Source organism: Lithobates pipiens, unplaced genomic scaffold (assembly GCF_037356315.1).
Source record: "Lithobates pipiens isolate NorthernLeopardFrog02 unplaced genomic scaffold, aLitPip1_a1.2 Scaffold_25, whole genome shotgun sequence".
NCBI classification, from domain to species: Eukaryota; Metazoa; Chordata; class Amphibia; order Anura; family Ranidae; genus Lithobates; species Lithobates pipiens.
The window spans coordinates 187135350-187153003 of NW_027507787.1; the positions used below are offsets into that span (position 1 = coordinate 187135350).

General features: G+C 40.7%; 1 protein-coding gene across 1 annotated transcript in view; it reads left to right on the forward strand.

Annotated features, from left to right (window-relative positions):
- Nucleotides 1-17654, forward strand: part of ARL3 (ARF like GTPase 3) — a 96466-nt gene that overhangs the window by 32404 nt on the left and 46408 nt on the right. Inside the window, exons 2-4 of the mRNA XM_077455300.1 lie at nt 185-328; nt 5672-5788; nt 15380-15430. Coding sequence (XP_077311426.1) covers nt 185-328; nt 5672-5788; nt 15380-15430 — 312 coding nt within the window. The remainder of the gene's footprint in view (nt 1-184; nt 329-5671; nt 5789-15379; nt 15431-17654) is intronic.

A 17654-nucleotide genomic window follows, 5' to 3' on the forward strand; every position in this document is an offset into this window, starting at 1 on the left:
CATTTACTTTTTTAACCCAATGTTACGTAGTTCTTTATTCTCTTATGTGTTTAAAAAAAAAAAAAAAAAAAGTCACCAAAACAGATAAAGACGGCAAGTAATGCAAATAAAACAAATAACTTTGAATGTTCCTGTTCAGTTCCTATAAGTGCAATTCTGCTTACTATCTTCTTTCCCCATTTAGGGTTTGCTGTCTATCTTGCGTAAATTGAAAAGCGCTCCAGACCAGGAGGTACGAATTCTGCTCCTGGGTCTTGATAATGCTGGAAAGACTACATTACTAAAGCAGTTGGCGTCGGAGGATATAAGTCACATCACTCCAACACAGGTCAGTGGCACTGACAACCTTGTGGTAATCTAACATAAAGCAAACCTGTTCTATTTTCTAACAATTTTAAAATGACAGTTCTGCATCATGTGGATACAACAAGATGATTGATGTGAGTTTTATTAAAGTGGTAGTAAACCCCGCTTTGTGATTTTTTATTTTTTTTTCCTAGGGGTAATAAGGCTTACCTGTAGGTAAAATTAATACCTCCTAAACGTGCACAGTTTAGGAGATATTCACCCTGCATGCAGCCACTGACACCACTGGTGCATGCACTCTGAAGGCATGCACTTCAGAGCTTTGTGCCAGAACCGAAGTAATCGCGGTTTCGGACAATTACATAGCTGGAGCATGCAAACCTGGAGGAAAGACTGGGGGAAGGTGACAGCCCTCTCAGCAGTGATAGTACAGTGCTGGAGGGCGATGCATACTAGCACATTACGCCATTATTATTATTATTTTTTTTTTTTTTTTACTTTTACAACCGCTTTAAGCTAATATCACTCCTTGCGCAGAGGGCATTTTGTAAAGGTTTGATATTATTATTTTTTTATTATTATTATATATATATATTTTTATTTTTATTTTTTTTAAATAAGCTCCACCAATCCTTTGCTCATGTACCATCCCATTATGCAGTGAGATTGTTTAAGCAACCAGTAGTGACGGTTGGTAGTTATAGCCTCGGAAGTATGGCTTATAAACATTCAAGCTCCTATTTTAAATAATCTTCTGCGCATCTGGAGGAACCCAGGAACACTTTTTAAGTTTGGTAACGGTAAACACCCTGTTATGGCTATGTTCAGTGACAACACTTTTTAGGTTTTAAATTGTTTGAAAGGCTGATTAGATTCGGAGCACTACACCTGTCATGACAGACATATGGGGATTCCATTGCTGGCCTCCATTTGTCGCCTGGCTGTGCCTGGTTTCAATACTGTTTGGGTTGCAGATCCAAAACAAGCATGTAAATGAGCATCAGTAATGTGTCAGAATTGATTATCTCTATACATCTTCTATATGTTATCTCAGAGAACATCAAAACCAAAATATTAACAAGATGGCCAGAGAACTGACATTCTCCCACAGAGAGGTCAGCAATGACAGCCTTGTGGTTCTGCCAGTCCAGTAAACACGAAAAAGTAACTGTAAAAATATGAACTTTACACCCAAGCACAAAATCCCCCACAAAAAAAGTTGAGGCCCCCCTGACCTGTATCGACTATGCAAAATATAGGGTACTGATCTTTGCCATTTCACGGGTGCATGCAATTTTAAAGTTTGACATGTTGGGTATCTGTTTACTTGACACAACATCATCTTTTATATTTGACAAAAAAAAATAGATTTATTGCATTTGTGTGCCCTAACATTAACTTTACTGTATTTTTTTTTTTTTACTGAAATGTTGCATTTCCTAATATCACATAACATGAAAAATTAGAACTTTAGAGAGTCTGCTTTTAGAAGAAATATAATGTTTGGGGGTTTTATGCAATCTTCAAGGCTACTTTTTTTTTTTTTTTTTTTAACCTGTGCAAAATACACAAAAACAGCTCTGGCAGCGAAACAGTTAATGTCATCCCTCTTGCTGATTTTGCAGAAAGGGTTTAGTTGTACTTCATGTACTAATTTGTTATTATTGCTGGCCTTTACTTCTAAAAATACTACCTGCCTGGCTGTCTTGCTGACCCTATGGCTTCAGTGCTTTTAGCCCCTAATCTACAGCAAGTATCCAAAAAGGGACTTCTGACTTTTCACTTTAACTTTTTTGATTTTCATGCTTGTTCTGAGTGAGTACCTTACAAAAGTAGAGGATCAGCAAAACAGCCAAGGAGCTAGCAGTTCAGAAGGAGGTCAACAATGGCAGCCTCCACATTTCTCTCATAATAGATTTACTTCTAGGCTGGGTTCACACCGCAGCACGCTCCGGCTCACAGCAGTGGTCCGCCTACATTCACAGTTTCATGTCCGATTTTAGCCCGCATTTTTGGCTGAATTTGGACCTGAAACTAACCAAAAGACACACAGGGCTCCTGTGCAATTCGCACCGGAGATGTGTGAACCGGCTCCATAGAGATCCGGTCACAATCTCCTGCTATGCGCACTGGATATGGAGAAACCCGCATCCAATTCCCATTAGTGTGAACCCAGCCTCAAACAAAATAAACTCCTTTTTAACGTCTCGCTCACATGGCTGCAGAATACCATACAGTGTAGATAAGAACATGATTTCTGCACCCAACAAGAATCAGTTTGCATACAGCCACAGGCAGCAGCTTCCACAAATCAATGACAGGCTGATAAAGGCCGTGGCTGTATGAATATCTGAGCATTGACATCTGTACCAGTAAAGATCAAATTGTCTATGCCTGCTCTTCTGTTCCTGTACAGATGTCAATGCAAAGATGTGTAGCCTGCCTGTTAGTCTGTCATTGCTGCCTGTTCACAAACCTGTGACTCCTGAACATTTGTACCTTGTATGGTCCTCTGTGCAACATGAATTGAGGCCTTACCATACTCCATTTGTTATTTAGTAGTATATCGGCATATTGTCACATATACAGTAAATATAAAAAGTCTACACACCCCTGTTAAAATGTCAGGTTTCTGTGATCTAAAAAAATAAGACTAAAGATAAATCTCACACTCTTAGAACTGAGGATGTAGCTGTGTTCAGAATTAAGCAATTACATTCAAACTCATGTTAAGTAGGAGTCAGTACACACCTGCCATCATTTAAAGTGCCTCTAAATAACCCCAAATAAAGTTAAGCTGTTCTGGTAGGTCTTTCCTGACATTTTCTTAGTCACATCCTACAGCAAGAGCCATGGACTGCAGAGAGCTTCCAAAGCATCAGAGGGATCTCATTGTTAAAAGGTATCAGTCAGGAGAAGGGTACAAAAGAATTTCCAAGGCATTAGATATAACATGGAACACAGTGAAAACAATCATTGAGTAAAGAAAATATGGCACAACAGTGATATTACCAAGAACTGGACCCTCCAAAATTGATGAAAATACGAGAAGAAAACTGGTCAGGGAGGCTGCCAAGAGGTCTACAGCAACATTAAAGAGGTTGTTAAGGCTGGCAGTGGCTTTGTGCACTGCCTTATCTGCTAGGATTATATGATGTATATACTATATGCCATTTTCTAAAGTTCTTCTTATAAATACCGTTTTTCTTATCCTCGATCAGCGATCATGTGAACGCCCCAGTGCAGTTTTTCTCTGCTGTATGTATTCCAGAGGGAAGGGCTGAGCTCTTCCTCTAATGTCTGCCATGTGGTCACGTGATCTCCCTCTGTAATGCAAGCATCAGAGAAAGACAGCGCCGAGCGGTCACGTGACCCCCGGCAGACGTCGGAGGGAGAGCTCAGCCCCTCCCTCTGTAATGCATACAGCGGAGAAAAAACGCTGACCGAGGATAAGAAAAACTGTATTTTTAAGAAGAATTTTAGAAAATGTCATAGTGTATATACATCATATAGTCCCAGCAGAGGGGCTGGCAGTGATTGTGAGTAATGTGTGCACTGCTCAGAACAGTGATAGGAGGAGAGGGGCAGCTCCCTTCCTATCACTGATCAGCGTTAACAAATCACAGATCAGCGTTAACAAACGTTTTAATGGAGCTGCAGGAATATCTGGCAAGTACTGGCTGTGTGGTACATGTAACAATCTCCCATATTCATATGTCTGGGCTGTGGGGTAGAGTAGCAAGATGGAAGCCTTTTTTGTACAAAGAAAAACCTCCAAGCCCAGCTAAAAAATGCAAAAAACATATCTGAAGTTTTACAAAAGCATGTGGGAAAATGTGTTATGATCTGATGAAACCAAGGATGAACATTTTGGCCATAATTCCAAAAGATATGTTTGGCGCAAAAAAACACTGCACATCACCAAAAAACACCATACCCACAATGAAGCATGGTGGTGGCAGCATCATGCTTTGGGGCTGTTTTTCTTCAGATGGACAAAGAGCTTAGTCGAGGTAGATGGAAATATGAACCGTCCCAAATACCAGTCAATGTTGGCACAAAACCTTCAGGCTTCTGCTAGAAAGCTGAACTTGAAGAGGAACTTCATCTTTCAGCATGGCAAAGACCCAAATAATACATCCAAATCAAACCAGCAAAGGAATGGCTTCACCAGAAGATGATTAAAGTTTTGGAATGGCCCAGCCAGAGCCCAGACCTGTAACCGATTGAAAATCTGATTTTGGAGTGTTTATGCAAAGAAGAGTGGGCAAATATTGCCAAGTCAAGATGTGCCATGCTGATAGACGTATACCCAAAAAGACAGTGCTGTAATAAAATCTAAAGGGGCTTCAACAAAGTATTAATGGTGTGCACTTATGCAACCATTTTATTTAATTTTTCATTATATTTTCTTTTAGTTTTACTTCCCTCTACCTAAAAGATTTCTGTTTGTTGTTCAACTGAGTTGTACAGTTTATAGGTCACATCAAAGGTGGAATAAAATCTGAAAAGATTTTTTTTTTTTTGTCTTACATCACAGAAACCTGACTTTTAGAGGTGTGTAGACTTTTTATATCCACTGTAATATAAATATATAAAGGTGATCAAAATTTTTTAAAAACATGTCACAAGGAACACCTTAGATTGATTCCATAATAAGTAACATATTGTCTGTATAATGTCACTTCCATGGCCGTTATTTCTAAAATGTTCACAGCAATAATACTTCATCCTCCTATACTGGGGTATTGCACTGAGTGGTCCAAAAATAAATCAGAAAAATCAGGGTGTGACATACTGCATTATCTGAAACAGATTGCGTTTAAACAAGCACCCCGAGTGTCTCTGCATTTTAGATTCCTAGCCAGCCCATATGGTATTATCGCTCAAGAGTTAACCTTTACTGAGGCAGCCAGTTCAACCTTGGCTCAAACCCCCAGCCCACCCCGTTTTACTTACCTGAGCCCTGGAACATGACCCGATGGGGACGCGCTGTCTCTCTGTCCGGGGTTCTCGTCTCTTGATGGGATAGATTGGCATTGGCTCCCGCTGCTGTCAATCGAATCGGATCCAATGATGTGGGGCCGAGTCATACATTCCGCGGCTATGGACGCGGAATGCTGGACTTGGGAGAGCGCCCACAAAGTAACCCCCTCTGGAGAGTGCTTCTCTTAGGGGGTTATGTGATGTTGGGAACCGCCGCAGAACCCCAGAAGAGCAGGTTTGGGGCCACTGTGTGCAAAACAAGCTACACAGTGGAGGCAAGTATAATTAAAAAAAATAAAAAACACTTACAATAACTTTAAGATTGATCTTACATCTTTTTATTTTTAACAAATATTTTCATGTACGTTTTGTTTTTCAGGGCTTTAATATTAAAAGTGTACAATCTCAGGGGTTTAAACTCAATGTATGGGACATCGGGGGACAGAGGAAAATCCGGCCGTACTGGAGGAATTATTTTGAAAATACAGATGTACTTGTAAGTATTCTGGTTTATCAATACAGTTCATAAACCCACCTTAACGCAAAAGAAAAGCCAATAGATCTGATGTTGGACCTATATAAATAAAGATCACAACCTAGGTGGAGACATTCTTTGTCTTGTATACAGCTAATCATCTCTAGCTGTAACTAGAAGATATTCAGGTTGTTTCAGGAGACAGCTTGGCTGTTATAATGGTCAGCCTTAAACAAGTCATTTTTGTGTTGCAGTGTTTTATATTTTAATTTAAAAAATCTGGGAACCTGCCGAATTTTGAGCAATGGGTGGCTCACCAGCGACACTTTTTTTTTTTTTTTTTTTATTATTATTCTGAAGTTTAGCGTATAACTGAAGGCAAAACTTTTTTTTCTTTCATTTTTGATAGAATGGTGAGGAATTAGAAGCTTGTTTTTATAGCTGTCTGTGCCTCCATTAGGAAAACTCACCCTCTCTATTTGTCCTGTTTACCGTTATCAATAAAAATAACAGTAAAAAAAAATCGCAAAAAAACTGGGGTGGTCTCCAGAAAAGTAATGGATAGGAAAGTTTTCAATGAGTACACTAGTTCTAATGGCCTGGGAGTCCCCAAGGTATTCCCTTCATTTGCAGGGATTTCCTCTCACTTCCTGCTTTTGGCTCTGGGACAGGAAGTAAGGGTAAATCCCCCCGGTGGGGCACAGATGGCAAGAAATAAACCAACAAGGGTTATAAGCTTCCTTTTACTCTATACAAAATGAAAAAAATATATTTAACCTATAGTTCTACTTTACGTAGCCAGGTGGAAAAAAACAAACAGTAATTGCAGTCAGTTGGCAGCAGTGACTGTTCAGGTATTCTGACAGCTGTGGGTACCTGCTGTCAGAACATAATAGCTGTCAACGGGAGATTGATCCATCCACGCTGTTTAGTGTGGATAACCGAAAGAGAGAAATCGGCTTGTGTATGGCCAGCCCAAGATGGGGCACAAAATGCTCCAGCCTGCCTTTTTGTGTTTTTTTTCACCAATTCAGTAGTTGAAAGATTAATCGCTGGAACTATGCTGGTATTGTAAACTAAGATCTATACTTTGTGCTCATTTGTCAGATATTTCTTCAGTTCTCATGTGGATGGTGGAACATTCCCGTGCAACAGGGAAACCTTTATTCCGACTTCCTCTGTATTGGTGGTCAACGTGGAAGCATACATTTAAAGAGTCTACCATTGCACAGGTGCCACCCAGGCCTCCAACTCCCTCTGGCGTACTCAGTTCAAAAATTCAAGAGAATGTCCAGAGGTTCAGGAACAATTATAAAAGGCGATTATTATCCTGCAGAGGACTTGCCAGATTTCCAATCCATGTATGCCTCATGGATCCAATAAACTGTCAAAATCACCAACTATGTGTCTTCTCTTTTATTCACCTTTTTTGCTTCTCTTCATCACAACTCATAACATGTAAAACCTAAAGTAATCTCATATAGTGTAGTATTTTATAAATAAATGGAAACATATTCTATATTATTGTGCTCACATGTGAATATACCAACCATTTTATCACTGGTGGTACACAGATATTGGTGCGCTATATTCACATCAGCACAATATAGATGTTTGTCTCCATTTATAAAAAATACTACACTATAAATTTCTTTTGAGTTTCATGTGTGATGAGTTGAAGATATCTGAGAAGCAAAGGTGAATAAAGGAGAATACACACAGCTTGTCATGTTTAGAGTTTATTGGACCCATTTGGTATAAGTGGATTGGAAATCCGGTAATCGGCTTGGAAAGTCATCTGCAGGATAATACTGGACCTTCTCTTGAATTTTCAGCATAGAAGCATGTACCCAGACTAAGCACATTGATTGTCTCAGCAGTTGTTATGATGAGATTTGCCTTTTTGGCACGTCACAGAAGACTCCATGTTAGGTTTCTTTCTGTAAAAAATGGCTTTCTTGCAGTTTAAAAAATCTCCTACAAGTTGCTGTATCTTTAGTGTTTTAAAGAGTCCTTGTCGCCAGACCAATAATTTCAACCAAAATCTTTCCCTGAGAATAGATGTGCATTCAACATATATATTATAAAATATTCTTTACTTGTAAGAAACCTCCCTTGTGTAGACATCCAAAAGCCCTGAAACTGCTACTGGGCGTTGACATTTTTGGGTCTTTTAAACCGTATCTCTAGGTTACAGAAAGCAAAGGGTCATTTTCCACTGGGAACACTTTTTAGCCACAGCTTTATAAAAGTGTAAATTCCACTCATTTTCTAAAGATTTCTTTTCACCGCAAAGGGAAGAAACATTAAGGAGATATGCTGGTGCTGCTCACCCCAATATATAGACAGAGAAAATGGGAAGATACCACCCCAGGGGGGTTTTTAGGCAGCTAAATGTAGAAAATTAGAAAAATGAACGTTGGGTAGAGATTAAAAATGTCTTTATTGAAAGGTAAAATGGGTTATAACATGAGTGTTAAAATATGAGCTTGAATGGGAATACACCCATACCAAACACAGGAAGCAGCAAACATGGGAGTCATACACAACATATAACAATGACTATTGCATAGCAGTACTGACACGCTTCGACCCATAACGTTTGGGGTCTCTTCAGAGGATGAGTTTGCTAAGAGAGAGTAGATTTATAGTAATATATTTAATTTGTTTAAAAACAAGATGTAATGTATGCAAAATGTTTAGTAACACGTAGCACATAATTACCACTGCATTTGGAGGTACCCCTTAATCAAAAAATCCCCCACACAGCTGTCAGACCATTCTGTGCACCTCCACGCCACAGCGAGACACAGAGAAGATGGCGAGGATTACGAATGCGGCTTACAAAGAGTCATAAGTAAACAAATGTCCCCCGCCGAAGTGCCCCAGAGACTGGGCCAGAACCTGTGGCAATTATCAGAGCGTTCGCTCATGGACAAACCCATATCAATTTATAGTTTATTCGATTTATATATTGAACGGTCAGACAAAGTTAAGATAATCCATCATGTACTCTGGTAAATTCATAATAATGTTAACTGAGGTAGATAATGTCAAAGATTTAATGACTGAGGTAAATAAGCCAAAAATGGGCACGTCTTTACACTCAGACAGTAGGGTAGTGAGTGATATCACAGAAAATGTGAAAAGTGATGAAAGGTTGAAAACGTATTAAAAGTGTTAAGGTGAGAGCCCAATAATTAGGGAAGGATCAGTGAGTATGAATGTTGTGTGCAGGTAGAGTGAGCATAATCTTGAAAAGTGTGGTGGCTAAAAAGAAAAATTTACATAGGAAATCCAGCACTGATAAGCCTGGTAGTGAAAGTTGAATAAATATGAAAGATTAAAAACTAATGAAATCTAACTAAATATTAAAATCAATAAAAGATGGATGGTTGTAACTTACTCCTATGGTTAGGGGTAAAGGGTCTGGCCGTCCAAGAAGAGTATGAGGGGATCACATTTTGATCAACCCTCATTCTCCCCAATAAGACATAGGCAGCACAAATAAACATGGGGGTTTAACATTTCCAGAAAACTAAAGTCTCTAAAGTGATTTATATGTAAACATTTTGCCAGGAGCAACAATTTTATCCCCAGTAATTGGGCTGGATAAATATGGTGGGTATGCAGAGTAGGACAACATAAGATGCATATAAGGACTGGATGGGGACTTTAGGATTTTATTGTTTTAAATATTGTTTATTTCGTTTTCCACATTTACAAAAAGAACAGTACAAAATATTCCTTATACATACTTTTAAAAATCACTTTGACTAACATTCATGTTATTTCAGTGTTTTCAACATTCACATAAAAACAAACAGTCAAAAAAAAAAAAGTACACATTGGGTGCCCAACCGGATCGATCTTAAATATCCCAAAAGGGGAGAAGAAGAAGAGGAGAGAGAGAGGGAGGGAAAAGAAAAAAAAAAAAAAAAAGGTTTTAAGCCCGCCCCCTCCCCCTCTCTTCATGTGTTTAGAATTATCCTTTTGTGATTTTATCTTACCCATATTTATTACCCCTCCCACGTGACGCTTTTTCTTACTTCCAATTTGTGATTTGTGTAAGGTGGGGATTCCTCTCCTTCCATCCCCACTCCCTTCTACAAAAAAAAAAAAAAAAAAAAAAAAAAAAAAAAAAAAAAACCCCCCGACAAACCCCCTAAAGGGCCCCAGAACAAGGGGTCCCCCATCTCCTCCCCCCCACGCAAAAAAAAAAAAAAAAAAAAAAAAAAAAAAAAGGGGGAGAACCAAGGGGGGGAAAGGATCCTTTCCCCTTCTCCTCCCTTCTTCCCTCCTCTCCTCCTCCCTCCCCTATAAAAAATAAATAAAAAAATTTTATAGGGGGCTATGAAGTATATGCATCTTATCTCCCTCCCCTAGATGCCCTCTCCATCCCCCATAATTCCAAGATATATTGAGGATTTTCTAAATTCCATCCAGTTCCTCCAAGTCACCTGGAATCTAATTTCGGCTCCCCGTTGAAGGTGTATTAGTTCTTCCATAATCCTCAATCTATCTATTTCCCTAAACCATTCTCTTATCCCGGGTGTTTCCTTTACTTTCCAGTATCTCGGGATCAGTACTTTCGCTGCGTTTAGCAAAAATGGAGTTAATGCTCTTCTATATTTTTCCCTAGGGCCCTCGGCCGCGTGAAACAAACATTTCCAGGGATCCAGTTCTATTTCCTTCCCGTCGATCTCTTTAATTAAACCCACCACCTTTTCCCAGTATAACTGGATTGCACTGCATTGCCACCATATATGGGCATGGGTTCCCTCCCTCCCACACTCTCTCCAACAAAGGGGTGATAAGTCTTTGTTAATCTTATGCATTTTCGATGGAACATAATACCATCTAACCAATAATTTATAGTTCATTTCTTGGATCTTCGTATCTATTGAAGTGGAGTGGGTATAGTCTATAACTTTCCCTTTCAGTTTTTCTGGGATTGATTGATTCAATTCCCCTTCCCACCTCCCAAAAGCCGGTATCGCCTCATCCTCCATTAAAGATATTAAGGTCCTATATATCTTAGAGATCCCCTGTCTGCCCGCTCCTCCTCGGTCAATCAATTTCTCCCAAGGGTTTAAATTGTCACCCGAGCGGAGAGGTTTTGGAAGGGACTCAACAAAATGTTGGAGTTGTCTGTATCTCCATCCATCCCATGGTGTTCTTCCGTATTTCTCTCGTATCTCCTCTAATGAGCATAAGCTATTTGCTTTTAACACATCCCTTAACCTTAATATGTCCCTATGCGTCCACTTCTGGAACATTTTGTTTTCTTTCCCTGGAGGAAAATAGTTATTTCCTGACAGGGGCATTAGAGGGCTATTGTTGTTTTGACCTTCTGTACCTTTAAGTACCCCATCCCATGTTCTTAATGTTTCCATTGTAATCGGGGATATTCTTCCAGAGAGACCCCTAAACTTCATTGGAATCCAAATGGTCTGGCTCAGGACAACATTACTCATATTATCTTCCAGTGATACCCACTTTTTAAATGGAGCGTTGTAAACCCAATCCAAAATCCTCCTCATTACCGCTGCTGAATGGTATTTTTGAAAATCTGGGAGAGATACCCCTCCCTTATCCTTAGGCCTATTCATTACCTTATAAGAAACGCGACTTCCTCTTTTGTTCCATATAAATTTCTGAATCAGGGATTTAATAATTCTAAAATAGGCCCCTGGGATATTTATCGGGAGGCTCTGAAAGACATATAGAGCCTTTGGCAGAATCATCATTTAGGACTTTAGGATTTTAAAGGCACCGGTAATGAATTTGAAAGAAATTTCTTTCTAATCAATCGGTATTGGTTTTATATAAATTTATTCCAAAAATAGAAAATCATATATTAATAATATATATTATTTCTGATACAATAATAAAATAATATAATAATAAAATGAAACACTAAAAAACTTTCCCTTTTACATCGCCTCTTTTACCTGATGTACACGTATAGACTTATACGTGTATGCTCCCACAGTGTCCCTTATACGTTCCGGCACCTATAGCCCCTAAATTCTGCATGGCCCCTTTTCCTGACAAGTATGTTTCTATACAATTCTATATATATATATATATATATATATATATATATATATATATATATATATATATATATATATATATATATATATATATATATATATATATATATATATATATATATTAGTTTCTATATAATGTGAAAATGCTGTATGTAGTAAACCTTTTTTTTTGAGGGTTTTGCTTATAACAATGGATGTCATATATACCTATGTATTCATACATGTTTTGTCTTTTTTTTTGTCTTTTGAAGTATATAAGTAATTTTAATCACGCCCCAGAAGAAGCGTTGTCCGTAAGAACGCGAAACATGTCGGGCACTTCCCTTGGATCCTGCATCAGTTTTTCATCATAAATACCTACTGACCTATCTTTGTTCTACTGTGGGTGACTAGTTCCCCTGTATAGATATGGAATTTCTGTAATATTTGTACCTCGATATGTATACTGATGCAGTCTTCCTATGTGTATAGATCCATTTCCTATGTCTAACAGTCTTTTTAACCTTTCTATCTGTATGATTTTCTATTTTTGGAATAAATTTATATAAAACCAATACCGATTGATTAGAAAGAAATTTCTTTCAAATTCATTACCGGTGCCTTTAAAATCCTAAAATCCCCATCCAGTCCTTTCTCGCAATAGCTACTCACTAAGGATGATGGCACCATTTTGACCTGGTCATATCTGAGATCTCCTCTAACCAGCCACTTTAGTGTTTGTGATATCTCGCATTTCTTTTTTCTTTGTTTTCAACATAAGATGCATGTCATATACCATCATGACTGCTGATTCAGCTCTGAGGTATCTGAGTCGTATAACACTGCAGTAATAACCAATTTCCAAATATATGTATGTGACCTCAGATTTTTTTTTTTTTAAGCTAGAAATACTTAAGACCCCTTTCACACCAGGGCGTTTTGCAGGCGCTATAGCGTTAGAAATAGCGCCTGCAGTCCGCCCTAAAGCTGCACCATTGTGTGTAGTGGGAAAGCCCGAGGGCTTTCACACTACAGCGGTGCGCTGCCAGGACGTCAGAAAAAAGTCCTGCCCGCAGCTTCTTTGGAGCGGTGAGGGAGTGGTGTGTTTACCGCTCCTCCACCCCTGCTCCCCATTGAAATCACTGGGGCAGCGCTGTAATACCGCCGGCAAAACGCCGCTATTGCGGCGTATTGCCGGCGGTTTTAACCCTTTCTTGGCCGCTAGCTGGGGGTAAAAGCGCCCCGCTAGCGGCCGAAATGTGCCGCAAATCCGGCGGTAAAACTCCGGCTAAAAATAGCGGCATTTTACCGCCGATGCAATGGGCAGTGTGGTGTGAAAGGGGTCTTAAAGAGATGTATACTTACCTAGGTGGATGCAGCATCGGTTTGATGCTGCATCTGTTCCCCGGTACCTCTAACACTGAGAACTGAGCGTTTGAACACCGCCAATCACTCTGTTCTTACAGCTCCATGGCGGAGAGCTGCTGACAGTCAGCAGCTCTCTGCTCTGCCTCCTCCTCGCTCACTGGAGCGCTTTGCTGTGGAGGGGGCGGGAGTGACCAGCTCAGGTTCTCAGGGGCTCGCTGAGAGGCTGGGCCGGGTGCCGATCCAGGCATGTGGGCGGATCCCGACTCCATGGTCATGATAACACCCAAGCCTGGACCGACTCTGACATCAGCAGAGAGCAGACTTCAGACCGCTCTCTGATGAAAACAGGTTACAGGAGTGCAAAACAAACTGCACTCCTGTACTTCTCTTTTTAAAGTGTTTGTAACCCTAAAAAATAAAAAAATGGATATAGCTCTCTTAAAGCAGGCATAACAGCCCAGTGCTTGTGCTGTGTAATTTTGCCCCTTGTATAATCTAAAATACCTGGCTGATACTCCCTGGTTCTGTACTCCCCCTTGTAAGCTGACCACAGTTTATCATGGCTGCTGAGCCCTGACACCGTGGTCAATTTGCGTGCCTCCATCATCTGCAGTTCTCCTCTGTCCTGATCTCCCCTTCCCTCCCTGTCTGTCAGCTCCTGCCAGTGCTGCTCTGCTCCTCGCCCTTTCCCTTCCTGCTGCTATAAAAACTATGTTCTAATCATACAATAGCCTCTATTTGATAACCACATGTGCCCCACTGTATGTGCTTTAGAAAAAAAGTTGCTGATTTTCTACTTTATTTCAGAGTGTCACCCAGCGCTCACGTGACTGCCCACCGCCCCCCCTCTCTCCTCCCATCCTCGTGGCTGATATCAGCGGGAGTTCACAGCCCCTCCCACTGTAGCTGTCAGACTGGGAGAGGAAAGCAGCGAGCAGTCACGCGAGTGTCGGGAGGCACTCTGAAATAAGGTAGAAATCTGCATCTTTTTTATAAAGCACATACAGTGGAGCACATGTCGTTATCTAACAGGCTATTTTATGATCAGAACATAGTGGTTTTACAACCATTTTAACTTTTCAGGATAAAGGACTTCTTCAATCTTCCCCCATAACTGGATATATTCTAGAAGTTATAGGCGTTTGGTCATGCGGTCTCTGTCTAAGGGAGGATTGTAAAAAAAATTATGATTGACAAGACCTGCCAAACCTATTCTCTGGAGTAAGGTTCATTGATTATTTTTCTTTCTTTTCACGTCTTCTCTTCACAAGCAGAATCCGCTTACTCAATGGGGAATCTCTCTGTTGATCCGTGCTGAGCAGGCGGTTGACAGGTCCATGTTGTCCGTTCCGCTATGCAAGAGTGGACAGGCACAGTTTCGCTCTCCGATGCCATCCGATCTGCCGGACAGATGGGGGAATAGGACCACAATCCGTGTGTTTTTGGCACAGCGGATCAGATGGCGGTGGATGGTCCGCTGACATCTGCCACTCTAGTAAAGAGACTGGAGGGCCTGATCAGGTGGACCTGATCAGACAGCCCATGTGAAAGTGGCCTTAGTTGTATGTTCTGTACTTTTGGAGCGCTCAGTTTCACATTTCCTGTGCTGCTTTGTATTTGGTTCTGACTCAAATGTTAGAACATTACCTCATTCAAGTCAACAGACCATCTCCTTTGCCACACTCATGGGCATAGTGGAGATCTAAAGTTGGAAGCTATTAGATATTGAACTAGGAGAGAAACTTTTCTCTCTAAATACTCTAAAGAACTTTCCTGCTGCACATACTTCCCTTTGCTCCCCTGCCACCATGTTCAACCACCAGGAAGAAATTCAGTCATGTGTAAGCTCCAAGTTTTGCCATTTGGAGCTTACACAGTGCTGGGGATTAATCCCTTACTCTTTTTTTTTTAACAGCGTTGGGCCAATCGCCAGTACTATTATATGGCATGAGTAATTTGCTCCACCAGACCTGGACAGTTTACCTAATTAAAAAGAAGCTCCAAATATGTAAAACTGCCTGATATCTTCATACTGAGTGTTGGTGTTTTGTTTCTGTTGAATTTTGGATGATGCTGGTAAAGAACATCTTTAGGACATTAGTTATTACCACAGAAAGATTCTGTTTTATGCAGTCTTTAAAATTGGAATCTACATAAAGATTTTATTTAATATTGTTATTAATGTACTTATATTTTTTTGCTTTAGATTTACGTAATTGACAGTGCAGACAGAAAACGCTTTGAAGAAACCGGGCAGGTTGGTATAGTCTTCTTGTTTATTGGTGTGTCAGTCTGCGTGGGCTCTTAGCAATGGGTTAGTTACTTTTTTCCTGGGAGGCAGCCAAGTCTTTAAAACCTTTCAGCACTTCACTGCCTTATAGATTTTGCCTCCTTTAAAAACGGACAGGTTGTATCTGAAATATTCAGTTGAATGAAAATTTTGAACCGTAATATACTTGTTCAAAAATGAATGTTTTTAAAGAGGAAGTAAAGGCACTTTAAAAAAAAAAAAAAAAATGCAACCTGCAAGGCAAAGGCATAATGAGCTAGTATGCATAGCATACTAGCTCATTATGAATAACTTGCCTGAGAACGAAGCCCCCCGAAGCGGTCCTCCTCCTTTATCTTCACCGCTGCCATGTATCCCGGAGTCACTTCCGGGTCTCGCTGCTCCTGCGCTGTGATTCGCGGAAACCGCGATGGCGTCACTCCCGCATGTGCACGGGAGCCGACACGAGCGGCATATCGCCGTGATCTGTGGCGAGTTCAGTGCACCTGCGCGCCGCTGTGCGGCGCGGCACCTTTCTTTTTGTAAATATCTCCTAAAACTTTGTAAGGGTTTACAACCACTTTAAGAATTACCATTACACATTGAAACGGTCACTTGTTGGCTGAGAGTTGGACTTACAATGTCCATTTTAGGACACCCCACTTGTAACACCATTAGTAAACCTGGATAAATACACCAGTCCACAGGTTGGATCTTCAAAAGCCAGACAGTGGGGGTTATTTACTGAAGAAAAATCCACTTTGCACTGAAAGTGCACATGGAAGTAAAGTCGCTGTAGATCTGAGGGGGACATGCAAGGAAAATAAAAAACAGCATTTTAGCTTGCACATGATTGGATGATAAAATCAGCAGAGCTTCCCCTCATTTCAGATCTACCCCTTAGGCCCCTTTCACACTGACGATCCGTTCAGGCCCGCCTGTCAGTTTTTCAGGCGGACCTGAATGGATGCTCCAAAGACCTCTATGGAGCGGGTCGGATGTCAGCGGACATGTCACCGCTGACATCCGACCCGCTCCGATCCGAAAAAGTGTGACGGAGGAAAAAGCTATTTTTCCATCCGTCTGCAGAACGGATTGGGTGACGACGGACACTGCGGCCCGTCGTCATCCGATCTCCCATAGGGGAGAGCGGCGCTGTGACAGGTCTGTCCCTGCGCAGTGTGCAGAGACGGACCTGTCATCTCCCTGCTCAGCGGGGAACGACGGCATGATCCCCGCTGAGCAAACGGATATCCACGGGGCGGATCAGCTGTGTGAAAGGACCCTAAGATTTAGAGCTACTGCACTTCCAAGTGCACTTGCAGTGCAAAAAGGATTTGCCTTTTGTAAATAACCCCCAGTGTGTTTTTTGTTTTTAGCAAGCCAACTTCTATATTTCTATGGTGATGGGTTCCTTTTAAAGGCAAATTATGGGTATGCCCTGTTTTTTCCTTAACTTGCATACCATGGTACCTATATCAACAGTGGATCAGTGGCCCTTTTATTTACCTAGTGCTGTTTAGGAACAGCAGTGGATAAATACCTGTCAGAAAGCCGATCTGCCCGGTGATCGAATGGGTACACAGACACTGTACCCACCCGATCAGAGAGGCTAGGTATCATGTAATCGCTGTGATTAGTCATCACAGTGATCACATGGTATCATTTACAGTACTGATCCCTCCTCTTACAGCAGGGGAAGGAAAAATATCAATATTTATGAATGGGCACGGAATGAATGGATCAGAGGCTACAGTGTCACAGGAATCACAGTGACACAGGAATCCTTTTTAATTTTAAACCCTTTCATCCAACTGCCACCCCTAAATATCATATCTCCAATGCTCTCTCTATGTGAATTGTATATTAACCCAGTGTTAACCTTTTTTTTTTTTTTCCGTTAAGGCACCCTTTAAAATTATGAACAATCTCAAGGCGGCATCCCCCCCCCCCCCCCAAATTATGGACAGTCTTTAGGCGGCCAATTCCAAAATGTAAAAACTATTCTAATAGGTTTACATAATGCAGCAACATCAATACACGTAGGACACCCAACATTAGAGGTTATTTATTCTTCTAAAGCAAATACCCTTTTGCAAACTGGTATTGACTAGTATACCAATGTTTCTTTTCTCCATCACTTAGTTAATGAGACCCCAGAGCTGATGGATGGCAGGGGAGGGTCAAACAAGGATGACATCTTCCTTCTCAA